Raw genomic sequence first — 14023 nt, 5'->3', positions numbered from 1 at the left:
TGATTAAAAATCTATTTTTCCAAAAACATTCGTCTTCTAAAAATCTGAATTTTGTAACAATTTTAGATTTCTTTATAAAATGTTTTGTTAATACAGAAAAAAAAATGGATGTGGTAAATGTTGTGTTGTTGAGTGCTGCTCTGCGGACAATTGATAAAATAACACGTACAGCTGGCGGGCCAGTTCAGATGCGGAATTCATATAGTGAACGTAATACATAGTGGGGTTAAAATACATAATACAATACAAAATTCAGTTCAATTAAGTTATAATTAAATTAAGATAAGATGTTTTTGAATAAAGTATTTATACAATTGAACTAAACTGGATTCATTTGTTCCCCAACATTATTTGGTGCCGAAACCCGGGATTGTTGCGACGACGCACATGTTTGGAATTTTCAAGTTATCATTCGCAAGAGAACCCTTAGACTCGGAGGTTGAAAGACAAGACAAATTCTATAGAATTATCATTAAAGCTGAAGCGGTTGTTCTCGCTGCCGCAAACACCAGTAACGATTTTTCCAATGATTCTAGCGTTCTATCCGTGAAGGAAACTTACGCGGTCCCTCAAATAAGGCTTCCGCTGCTTGATATACCAATCTTTTCCAGTTTGTACGAAGACTGGACTCCATACAAGGAAGTCTTCACGGCAATCATTGATAAAAATACTCCGACAGACGATGTTCACAAATTATACTATCTCCGTCAATCTCTTAAGGGAGGTATCGCTGCAAAAATAACAAATGCAGTCGACCTAAGTTCTCACAGTTATAAGTACGCGTGGGATTCATTAGTTAGCAGATTTCAAAATGAAAGAGTTATATTTGAACGACACATAAAAGCAATTTTTGATCAGCAAAATATTGAAAGGGAATCTAGCTCTTCCCTTAGGCATCTTCTTCTTGACAATACAACTGTCCACTTAAAGGCGCTTTCTGCCCTGAAACAACCGATAGAACATTAGGATTCTTTGTTAATCTACGTGCTGTCTTCTAAACTAGATTACAATACAAGTATGGAATGGCAAATGGCGGCCACATCAAATAAAATTCCAACTTTTAAAGAATTTGAAGAGTTTCTAGACAATCATTCCCACGTTTTAGAGACAGTAGCCAATAGTAGTGTAAAAAGGTAAATTTTTTCTCAGGCTCACACAAATTCAAGGACATCACAATTAAAAAATACCCATCAATTGAAGGGCTATATCCTAACATTACAAGTAGCAAACTTACTTTCTTAGCTACTCAAAATACCAACAATTCAAATTTTTCCTTGTGTAAAAAATATCCTCCTCTATGAATCATGAGACCTTGCCGTTGGTGAGGGGGCTTGAGTGCTCAGGGATACAGAGTAGCTGGACCGAAGGTGCAACCATATCGCAGAGGTATCTGTTGAGAGCCAGACTTAGGAATGATTCCTGAAAGAGGGCAGCAGCTCTTTCAGTAGTTGTTAGGGGCGTCAGTCACAATGACTTAAACGGCCATATCAACATCACTCATTCCTCTGAGTACTGCGCAGCTGAAAGCAATGGAAAACTGCAGCTGTTTTTTTTTCCAAGAAAATGTGGCTTTCAGTATTTTCATATAATAATAATGGAGGCGCCTTCCTTGGTAAAATATTCCGGAGGTAAAATAGTCCCCCGTTCGGATCTCTGGGTGGGGACTACTAAGGAAGGGGTCACCAGAAAATTAAAAAATAACATTCTACGAGTCGGAGCGTGGAATGTTAGAAGCTTAAAAAAGGTTGGTAGGGTAGAAAATTTAAAAAAGGAAATGGATAGGGTAAAGGTGGATATAGTAGGAATTAGTGAGGTTCGGTGAGAAGAGGAAGGCGACTTTTGGACAGGGGACTTTAGAGTAATTAACTCAGCGTCAAATAATGGGCAGGCAGTAGTAGGTTTCGTGATGAACAAGAAGATAGGGAGGAGAGTGGAGTATTTCAAGACGCATAGCGATAGAGTCATTGTAGTAAGGATAAAATCAAAACCTAAACCGACAACGATTGTTAACGTCTATATTCCTACAAGCGCCCATGATGATGATGAGGTAGAATGTGTATACGAAGAGATTGATCAAGCAATTAAACACGTAAAAGGAGATGAAAATTTAATAATAGTTGGAGATTGGAATGCAAGCATTGGAAAAGGCAAGGAAGGAAATATAGTGGGTGAATACGGGCTGGGCAAAAGGAATGAAAGAGGGGACCGACTTATAGAATTTTGCACGAAGTATAATTTAGTAATTGTCAACACCCAATTTAAAAATCATAATAGAAGAATATACACTTGGAAAAAGCCAGGCGATACTGCAAAGTATCAGATAGATTATATCATGGTTAAGCAAAGATTTAGAAATCAACTCGTTGACTGCAAAACTTACCCTGGAGCAGACATTGATAGCAACCATAATTTGGTGATAATGAAATGTAGATTGGGTTTAAAAACCTGAAGAAAAGGTGTCAGATGAATCGGTGGAATTTAGAGAAGCTTGAGGAAGAGGAGGTAAAGAAGATTTTTGAGGAAGACATTGCAAGAGGTCTGAGTAAAACAGATAAGGTAGAAAATGTAGAAGAAGAATGGGAGAATGGTAAAAAGGAAATTCTTAAATCAGCAGAAGCAAACTTAGGTGGAATATAGAGAACTGGTAGAAAACCTTGGGTTTCAGACGATATATTTCAGCTGATGGATGAACGTAGAAAATATAAGAATGCTAGTGATGAAGAAAGTAAAAGGAACTATCGGCAATTAAGAAATGCTATAAACAGGAAGTGCAAACTGGCGAAACAAGAGTGGATTAAAGAAAAGTGTTCAGAAGTGGAAAGAGAAATGAACATTGGTAAAATAGACGGAGCATACAGGAAAGTTAAGGAAAATTTTGGGGTACGTAAATTAAAATCTAATAATGTGTTAAACAAAGATGGTACACCAATATATAATACGAAAGGTAAAGTCGATAAATGGGTGGAATATATTGAAGAGTTATACGGAGGAAATGAATTAGAAAATGGTGTTACAGAGGAAGAAGAGGAAGTTGAGGAGGATGAAATGGGAGAAACAATACTGAGATCTGAATTTAAGAGAGCATTAAAAGATTTAAATGGCAGAAAGGCTCCTGAAATAGACGGAATACCTGTAGAATTACTGCGCAGTGCAGGTGAGGAAGCGATTGATAGATTATACTAACTGGTGTGTAATATTTATGACAAAGGGGAATTTCCGTCCGCTTCAAAAAAAGTGTTATAGTAATGATACCAAAGAAAGCAGGGGCAGATAAATGTGAAGAATACAGAACAATTAGTTTAACTAGTCATACATCAAAAATCTTAACTAGAATTCTATACAGAAGAATTGAGAGGAGAGTGGAGGAAGTGTTAGGAGAAGACCAATTTGGTTTCAGGAAAAGTATAGGGACAAGGGAAGCAATTTTAGGCCTCAGATTAATAGTAGAAGGAAGATTAAAGAAAAACAAACCAACATACTTGGCGTTTATAGACCTAGAAAAGGCATTCGATAACGTAGACTGGAATAAAATGTTCAGCATTTAAAAAAAATAGGGTTCAAATACAGTGATAGAAGAACAATTGCTAACATGTACAGGAACCAAACAGCAACAGTAACAATTGAAGAACATAAGAAATAAGCCGTAATAAGAAAGGGAGTCCGACAAGGGTGTTCCAGGGTTTCAGGAAAAGTATAGGGACAAGGGAAGCAATTTTAGGCCTCAGATTAATAGTAGAAGGAAGATTAAAGAAAAACAAACCAACATACTTGGCGTTTATAGACCTAGAAAAGGCATTCAATAACGTAGACTGGAATAAAATGTTCAGCATTTAAAAAAAATTAGGGTTCAAATACCGAGATAGAAGAACAATTGCTAACATGTACAGGAACCAAACAGCAACAGTAACAATTGAAGAACATAAGAAAGAAGCCGTAATAAGAAAGGGAGTCCGACAAGGGTGTTCCCTGTCTCCGTTACTTTTTAATCTTTACATGGAACTAGCAGTTAATGATGCTAAACAACAACTTAGATTCGGAGTAACAGTACAAGGTGAAAAGATAAAGATACTACGATTTGCTGATGATATAGTAATTCTAGCCGAGAGTAAAAAGGATTTAGAAAAAACAATGAACGGCATAGATGAAGTCCTACGCAAGAACTATCGCATGAAAATAAACAAGAACAAAACAAAATTAATGAAATGTAGTAGAAATAACAAAGATGGACCATTGAATGTGAAAATAGGAGGAGAAAAGATTATGGAGGTAGAAGAATTTTTTTATTTGTGAAGTAGAATTACTAAAGATGGACGAAGCAGGAGCGATATAAAATGCCGAATAGCACAAGCTAAACGAGCCTTCAGTTAGAAATATAATTTGTTTACATCAAAAATTAATTTAAATGTCAGGAAAAGATTTTTGAAAGTGTATGTTTGGAGTGTCGCTTTATATGGAAGTGAAACTTGGACAATCGGAGTATCTGAGAAGAAAAGGTTAGAAGCTTTTGAAATGTGGTGCTATAGGAGAATGTTAAAAATCAGATGGGTGGATAAAGTGACAAATGAAGAGGTATTGCGGCAAATAGATGAAGAAAGAAGCATTTGGAAAAATATAGTTAAAAGAAGAGACAGACTTATAGGCCACATACTAAGGCATCCTGGAATAGTCGCTTTAATATTGGATGGACAGGTAGAAGGGAAAAATTGTGTAGGCAGGCCACGTTTGGAATATGTAAAACAAATTGTTAGGGATGTAGGATGTAGAGGGTATACTGAAACGAAACGACTAGCACTAAATAAGGAATCTTGAAGAGCTGCATCAAACCAGTCAAATGACTTAAGACAACAAAAAAAATCACAAAATATTTAACTGTCTTACCTTCATAGAAATTAATTTAAATGAAAAAGAGATCACGTAAAGATGTTTAAATTATATTTCAACTATTTGCGATCTGGGCACATGAGAAAGGATTGCAAGCTAATAAGCACGTGTAAAATATGCTCTCAAAGACACATTCGCTTTTACATCCATCGAAATCTAATACTAATGCAGAATCAATACGTGCAGGTATGCCAAGTGACAATCCAAACTAAGTACTAAATAAAAATGTCGAAATTTTCAGTCTGTCTATTGACAAACATATATGTCAAAAACAGGTCTTATTATCCACTGCCTTAATTGAAATATTAGACAGATTTGGTCATTTCATTACATGCCGTGCACTGCTTGTCTCGGGGCCTCAATCAACATCATGTGTGAATTTCTCTCTCAGGAGCTCAAACTTCCTAAGCGAAAGGCTAAAACCTCTATAGCCGGCGTTAGATCCATTGAAACAGCTGCCCAGCATTGTGTAAGTGTAGTAATAAAATCCAGGAATTCAAATTTTAGGACTGAGCTTGACTTTCATGTCTTACCAAAAACGCAGTTGCTTCCAAACACAAAGGATAACACTTCAGACTGAAAACTTCCGCAAAACGTCGTGTTGGCAGATGATTTTTTATTTAATCGGCCAAAAAATGTCAAAAAATTGACATTTTTTGGGTGACCTACCTGTTGAACGAATACAGTCAGTCAGACCATTTTTAAACGTCGGTGTTGACTATTACAGACTAATTGAAATACTTACTACTCACAGATGTGGAGCTAAAGGCATAAAGAGTTACATATCACTATTTATGTGTATGGCTACAAAGGCAATCCACTTAGAGCTTGTAGAAGAATTGACTACAGATGCCTTCATTACAGAATTGCATCGTTTTTTCGTCCGCAAAGGAAAATGTTCCAAAATATTCAACGATAATGCAACGAATTTTTTTGGAGCTTGAAATGAGGTAAAGCTGCTATTTTCCTCACCAGTACATAACGAAAGGATCACTGCTGTCTTTAACGACAATATAACTTGGAAATTCGGTCCTCCCCCGTCTCCGCATTTCGCTTGATTGTGGGAGGCAGGATTCAAATCCGCAAAGCATCACTTGCTCAGAATAACTGGCAGAACATTCCACACTTATGAAGAATTAAATACTGTATTATGTCATATTGAACGCTGTCTGAATTCTCGTCTATTGACCTCTCTCTCTCTCTCCTCTGATCTTTCAGATCTATCACCCTTAACCCCTGGGTATTTTTAATAGGTCAACCACTCGCCATGATTCCAGAAGAAAAATACACTGAAACGAGTAGCAACCGTTTCAATAGGGGGCAAGGTATTAAGCAACTAAGTCCTTTTGGTCGAGATGGCGCAAGGACTACATCACTGAGCTGCAGCAACGTGCAAAATGGAAGCGAGCCTCTCAAAATCTGCAAAATGAAACCGTAGTTTTAATTCATGAAAATAATTTTCCTCCCTTTGTTTGGAAATTGGTTCGTGTGGTGGAGACCATCGAGGGACAAGATGGCAAGGTTAGAGTAGCACTAGTGCAGATCAAAACACATATACATAAACGGAGTATGACCAAGTTATGCCCTCTCCACAGTTTAGAATGACTTTTTAATGATATTTTGTATTAAACATTTAAATGATATTTGCACTTCAGGTAAATGAAATTTTGGTTTTTACATATTTAATTTTATTGTTTCATTTATTTTTTGTAACTGGCTAATCACAAATTTGTTTTATAATCAACTTCAATTTTCTATAACTATTTAAGTTTTGAAAACGTCAACGTTTCCAAGATGGGCGGAATGTTGTGTTGTTGAGTGCTGCTCTGCGGACAATTGATGAAGTAACACGTTTAGCTGACGGGCCAGTTCAGATGTGGAATTCATGAACTGAACATATTCATAGTGAGGTTAAAATAGTTAATACAATACAAAATTCAATCAATTAAGTTATAATTAAATTAAGTTAAGACAAGATGTTTTTGAATAAAGTGTTTGTACAATTGAACTAAAGTGGGATTCATTTGTTCCCCAACAGTAAAAAACAAAAAAGCAGTATTACTCACGAGGCCGTGAAACCATACACTCGAATATATATACTGTATAATTATTATATAATTCTATATAAAAGAATATATATATATAGAGAGAGAGAGAGAGAGTTAGAGAGGGCGGGGAGAGAGTGAGAGGGAGAGAAAATCACGCAGATTATATTCTGATTGATAGATGAAATTAAATTTTTCAGATTAAAATATTATTTATATTATTTAAGTATAGTATTTATATATTTTATAACACGATATCAAGATCACTTAATACTACTACTTCTACACCAAGTTACATTCATTTTGTAACATATCTATGCTTTGTAAACAGAAAAGGGCGTCGTATTTTGCGGGAAGGATGCTTTCAAAAATATCGTTAAGGAAAGAAAGAAATAAGGCGATGGAGAGTGCAGTCACGTCTTCAGGGGGATTGATTCCTCCAGCCATTCTGTCACCTGCTCCCTTTTTCTGTGCAACCCTCAGATTTATGTAAAAAATTATAATAAACGTCGTCTTGTCTTGAAAATAATATTTTTCTTTTTTGTAGCATTATTTAGAAAGGGGAATGCTGTGGAATCACGTACATTATTAGATAGGTATTACCCGACGAAAGCAGATATCGTAGAAAGTTCTCAGCTAAAACGTTTTATTTCTTTTTATAAAATATTGAATTTTCTTAGTACATTATCAAAATCGCTCTACTCAAATATGAGATTTAAGATAACGGATAAGGTTCGTATTTAACATTTATTTATTTTATTATTTATATATCTTTTTTAGGCTGATTTCATAAGAGAGCTACCTGTTGTAATGGTTTTACATGATTCGACTTGAGGAAAATTACGACATATCTTCGCGTTTCACATCTCCCAGACCCCAAAACCACCGTCAGTTCAAAATTTCATATAAACATTTATATGAAATTTATACTCGTAAAGTATATATATTTAAATTTCGTGTGTACACGATAACTGCTGTAATATTGCGCAAATTGATACATAAAATATAACGACCCAAAATCTCGGTCGAGTTCGTTAATAGGCAAAATCAGACCATATGGGTGGAAATGGAAGTTTTTCAACAAAAAAAATACGCCATAACTTTATCAAGTTAAATATTTCATTCTTTTAAAGTTTCTACTATTCTTTGGATAAGGACCTACAACATATTTAAGTAAAGTTTTTTGATATCACGAATCACTGTCCCAGGAGTTGGAAAAATGGGGTTTCGAAGACCAAAAAAATCATACCTTCATTAATAGGCACAGCATCGAATCGATTTAAAGTTGTCGTTAGTCCTCTTACCATTACCTAAAACATTTATCTGTAATAATTTTTGATATGACCAACCCTTACGACAAGAGATGACCAAAATGTTGCTGGAATTGTAAGAAGATAAGAAGGCTTGTCGTATCTAAATGTATGAAACTTTTTTTCACATGCAACTATTGTCGAATTGAGTTAATTTGAAGTATTTCTTAACTTTAAGGAGTAAATATTTTTTATCCCTTACTTAGCACCAGTGAAATCTACCTCCTCTTGCCGGCGTGCCGAAAGGGATTTTTTTTGTATTGATTTCGAAGGTTTTGATTTCTGATGGAATTTTTGTAAGTTTAATTTATCTATTATAACTAAAAGCCTCTTACCTTCATTTAATATTTTTATAAATGACTATGAGGAAACATCTTAAAAGAAAAACTAATTCCATTTAGTGGCTAAAAATAGCGTTTGTGGGTTATTAAAATTAGACTACCAATTAATTATCAGAAAACTGATTCAGCAATTATTCAGCTAATTTCAATACGTAAGGCATTTTTTTAGTTCGAAATAATTTAGTCCCTTAAGAGATCCTGAGTGTGTATAAAAAATAGGTTTGATAAAACAGACCGAGAAATGTACATCCACTGATTAGCCAAAATGTACATTATCATAGACATAGTTCTGTGATAATATCCTAATTCCTTTACCCTTAATGAGTTCAAGCAGTTTTTATAGCGCATAAATTTGTAGCTTTAAACTATCTATAACAGAATATCGTTTGATTACGTTTTATTTAAAGCACCTGAAGTAAAAGATTAGTTATTTAGAACGCTTTCACTGAGAGTAGTAACGGTAGTTATATGGTCAGCCTGTAGGATGAATACAGTGAATTTTTCATATAAAGTGCTGAATTTCAAGTATTATTGTCATGTTGGTATGCAACTGTTTGTTTAGCACAGTCGAGAAGGCAACAGGAAAGAATTAGACTCCTCATTTTCTTTAGTAAGCCTGGATATGAATGCTTGTAATTTTAATTACAGCCTTAATTTATCTAAAAATGGTATTTTTCGTTTTATAAGTATATTAATAAAGTACTAGTGAAATCTGATTTATTTATTTAAAATCTTTATAATTGAAATGTTTGCATTTTTGTTAGTTTTCCCAGTGAAATATTTATATTTTAACAGAAAGAATATTTTGGCTGATGAATGAAATTCTATACTAGTTAAAAAAAAATTAATAATTATCATCCTTTTTTAGGGTAATAATTGCTTAAAGACTCTTAATAAATAAAATACTCTTAACGCTCAAACTTTTATTAATTTTATTAGAATTATTTGATTTCATACACCTCATACCAAAAATATTATCTAAAAAATCTAGGGATTGCACAATTATAAAATGTGAACTCATAATTATTTCTTGAAACAAACTGTAGCTTGCGATGAATATTTTAATCGTAACTTTTTTCTTCAGTAAACTTTCAAGTTTATTAAATATCTATTGTGGTTTTTGTAAGAATCATTTAACAAATACGAATTAGGTTTCCGATTGTGCTATATTTCAACAAAATTGATATATTATATTACATTTATTTGGCTTATGCATTTCCGATATATATTTTTTTTTAAGTTTCTTTGCATTTTATTAATCTATAATACAAGATATTTTTGTAAAGAAATTAACTTATCAACAATAAGTTTATACACCAATTAGGCTTTTATACGTTTCTATTATGACATTAAATTAACCATTGTTTAATAAAAAGGTTATTATAATTGACAAACTAAAATAATTTATATATTATCTTAATGAAATCGTTTTCAGTTTTCAAAATTAGGAATCAAATGGATTATGTCTCAATAGTTTGGTATCAGTTGTAAAGCTTTATTTCACCCTAATTTATTTATTTATCTCTTGTGTTTAAGGAATAAAGGTGTTCTCGTACAGAAAAGAAAGAACAAACCTCATCACAATTTTTTTCCTACTGAATAGGGGAAACAAAAGAGAAGCTATTTTCTTGAGAGTGGGTTCGACCTATACTCGATGAACGATTGCATGGAAGAAGTTTCCTGATTTTTACGAACAGTTTACAAAGGATAACGAGGATAAAATGTTTTAACTCTTTGTTTCTGCTACCCACCTCTGAGAAAATAGCAAAGCGGTCGGAGTTCGTTCACTTTCCAGATATATTCCGAAGCGTGTTTTGAATCAGTTTTCCTCAGTCATCACATAATATGGACTTCTCATTTGATTACGCGTATTTAATTCCTCCACTAAAAAACAAAATCCATGAGACAAAAAAAAAATCGGCCATCTTACCAATGAATTTCTCATCTACTACGACGTTGATATAGAGTTAAAACATTTCCATGAAAATCTCTGACGGTATAAATACTTTAATATATTTTATTAGGAATGCCAAGGTAATCGGGAATCTAACATGACTATCGTAGAATAATTTTATATTTTTTTCGTTTCTCAAAGTATTTTCATATTACTAAAGTATACTATTGCGCTAAAAAAATTATCGTAATTCTTATAGGCGTTGAAATTATCATTTATAATTCTGGTTTTATTTGTTAGGATTAACTGAAACTCATCTATAATGTACGACATGAGTTTATAACTATAATTCAACTTTAAAAAATCTACTTTGAAATTAAGAGTAGCTTCCTAAAATGAGTATTTTATTTTTCATTTATAAAACAAAATAATAAGTCATAGATTTCTTATTTAATAGACTAATAAAAAAATGAAGGCGTAGATAGATTTCAACGGTGCTAAGTAGGGGATAAAAAAGATTTCCTCCCTGAAGTTAAGAAACACTTCAAATTTACTCAATACGACTACGGTTGCATTTGAAAAAAGTTTCATATGTTTAGCACACGACAAGCCCCATTTTCTTACAATTCCAGCAACAGTTTGATCATCCCTTGCCGTAATGGTTGGTCATATCAAAAGTTATTACAGACAAAAGTTTTAGGTAATGTTAAGCGCACTAACGACCACTTTAAACCGATTCAATGCTGTACCTATTAAGGAAGGTATGATTTTTTTGTCTTCGAAACTCCATTTTTTCCATCCCCTGGGCCAATGATTGGTGATATAGAAAACCTTTACCTTTATAAATTTTAGGCACTTATCCAAAGAATAGTAGAAACTTTAAACGAATTCGATATTTTATTTAATAAGAAAGTTATAGCGATATTTCTTTTTGAAAAAGCCCCAATTTCCCCCTCCGAGGTCCGATTTTGCCCATTAACGAACTCGACCGAAATTTTGGGTCGTTATATTTTATGTATCAATTTGAAAGTGATTGGAGCAAAATTATGGCAGTTATCGTGTCTACACGAAATTAAGTATATATATAATGTATTTGTAAACTTTTGAAGGGAAGGTGGTGTCGGGGTCTAGGCGATGAGAAATGCGAACGTATGTCGTAATTTTCTTCAAGTGGAATCATGGTGTCCATTACAATATGAAGCTTTCTGATGAAATCTACTTAAAATAAAAAACTAAGCCTAATCTATATCTTATAATATTAAATTTGACGTTTTTAGTTATGTGTATTTATGTAACCATCTAAGACCTTAAATTTGAAATAGTTTTACTTGGCTTTTGGACGGATCTTAAATAAATATTTTTTAAATATTAATCATAAACTTATTAATTTTATGTTAAATGTATTAACTTATTAATATTTATTAATTTTTATATTACCTCTATATTATTTTATATTTTTATATTAATTGTTAGTGTTTGATTGATTCTATAATTTTTTTTTAATGAAAGAAAAAAATTACAGTTTGTTTTAAAAAGATAAAAATCAGAATCGGAAAATCAGGTTAAATCGTATTGAGTATTAATATGAATTAAATACAATAGAGAAAATTCAGCTCAATAAAATTTGTTTACCGAATTTTTAATGAATTTATTCAATTTTAATATAGTACTACACTTCACAGGTATTTAAATAGAAAATTGTTGAATACAAATATTTAAAAATAGTGTATAACACAGGTTCTGATGTAGATTGTAATTTTAGAGGTACATAAACAAAATGTTACATTTTAAACAAAGATTAAAGTAATATTAGTAGTAGCTAAACTATATATAAATATCAAAACCATTTAACATTCATTTTGCTTATGTGTCAGTTCGTTTTACAGGTAAAGACAGCATATATTTGGCTGAAAATTAAACCCAGAAAAATTACAATTTTTTTTTTTGTGTAAAACTTTAACAAAAAACAAAAGTCAATGAAGTTTTGCATTTATGTACAGAAACAAACTAAATAAAAATTTCATGTTAAAACCGTTGAACCTGACCACGATAGAAAATTATATGTTCAGTATAGATTCGTAGTTGGAATCTCTTTTTAAACACTTACGTATCGTTATTAATGATTATAATGACGTAAATATTCCAAATACTGTCTGAATAAACAATTATATTGCATTTCATCTCATCTTTCAACCGTAAGATATTTATTTTTGGGTATTTAATTATTTGGACCTCAACAATAAACTTTTAAATAATAATATTTTGTGTAGAAAAATCAAAAGAAATAAAACAAAATAATAATTTCTGGTTCATGGCTCTTGATAAATAAAACTTGATTCAGTTATTGTATTCAAAGGTTTGTTTACATTTTTAGCTCGGATTCATTATGATTCTAGAAACGTCATAAGAGGTTGTAAAAAAATTCATAAAAGATACAATTAAATTAAATATGATTTTTTTACCTTGTAAAAAAAAACAGGGTTAAACAGGATAAATAACTGAATTTATTGTTGGGAAGTTAGGAATCCGGATTCATGAAATAATGGTATAATGAATGAAATACAGTTTTAACATTAGCAACTACCTAACACTAGAAATTCGTAAGCTATCGAAGAGTGGAGCATTAGGTAATCTCCAATATGGAATTTATTCCTTTAAAATTCATATATCTTATTTTATGTCTACAGAATGTTAGTTTAAAAAGATCGGAAAATTTTAATTAAAATAGGTGAAACTGTTTTGAAACTCTTCTGCAAATTTATGTTTAATTAAACACAAATTTTCTGGCAGACGGCTACAAAAGCTATTCCCGATAATGTTTAAAGTAACTTGTATTGACGTTTGAACGCCCTGCAGAAATATTATACTACGTTTCTTATAAAGTCTGCGCTTTAATGTACAGTATATGCTTATAATGGATTAATTCCTATTGAAATATATTTTTTAAATATGCCAAATTACTTGTGGTTCCCTACGACGAACCGATTGCAAATACTAACAGATTGACAATAAAATATGATGAAATAAAACAATATAACAACTTCTGCTATATAATTGATCTTTGTATATTAAGAGAATTATAATATCATAAAATATTATATTTTATAATGTAGTTTGTATTATTGTATTATTAGCAAATTTTATTTGTAATAAATTTGAAAAATCTGTCAACTCGCTCGTTTCCTTTAAATAAATTTCATATATATATATATACATATATATAATGTTTTTTTTTTAATTTTTTAATTTTTTTTTTTTATAAAGATAGTTCGGAAACTAAATTCTTCGTTTTTATTAAGTATGTTTTGGTAATTTACAAATTTCATCAAATACTAATATAAAAATTAGTATTTTTAACTATACATTAGCTTTATTAATGAGATTTTTATTAATTATTGAGCTTTAACAGCTAAAAAAAATTTCGGCGAGTAATAGAAATCGGCTTTAGTGAGACTTACTTTTTTTTCTCAGATTTTTATACTTAAGCCACAATATTTTCTACAAAAAAAATTCAGTTTAGTATTAATTTAAATTAATAGTATTAAATGTACA

General features: G+C 31.8%; 1 protein-coding gene across 1 annotated transcript; it reads left to right on the top strand.

The window, feature by feature from the left end:
* Nucleotides 1-387: 387 nt before the first annotated feature.
* LOC142317837 (uncharacterized) lies at nt 388-966 on the top strand. Its single transcript, XM_075354386.1, has one exon. The coding sequence runs from the start codon at nt 388-390 to the stop codon at nt 964-966; it is 579 nt and encodes a 192-aa protein (XP_075210501.1).
* Nucleotides 967-14023: the final 13057 nt, after the last annotated feature.

Source organism: Lycorma delicatula, chromosome 1, assembly GCF_047948215.1.
Source record: "Lycorma delicatula isolate Av1 chromosome 1, ASM4794821v1, whole genome shotgun sequence".
Taxonomy (NCBI): Eukaryota; Metazoa; Arthropoda; class Insecta; order Hemiptera; family Fulgoridae; genus Lycorma; species Lycorma delicatula.
This window is presented reverse-complemented; position numbering and strand designations above follow the sequence as displayed.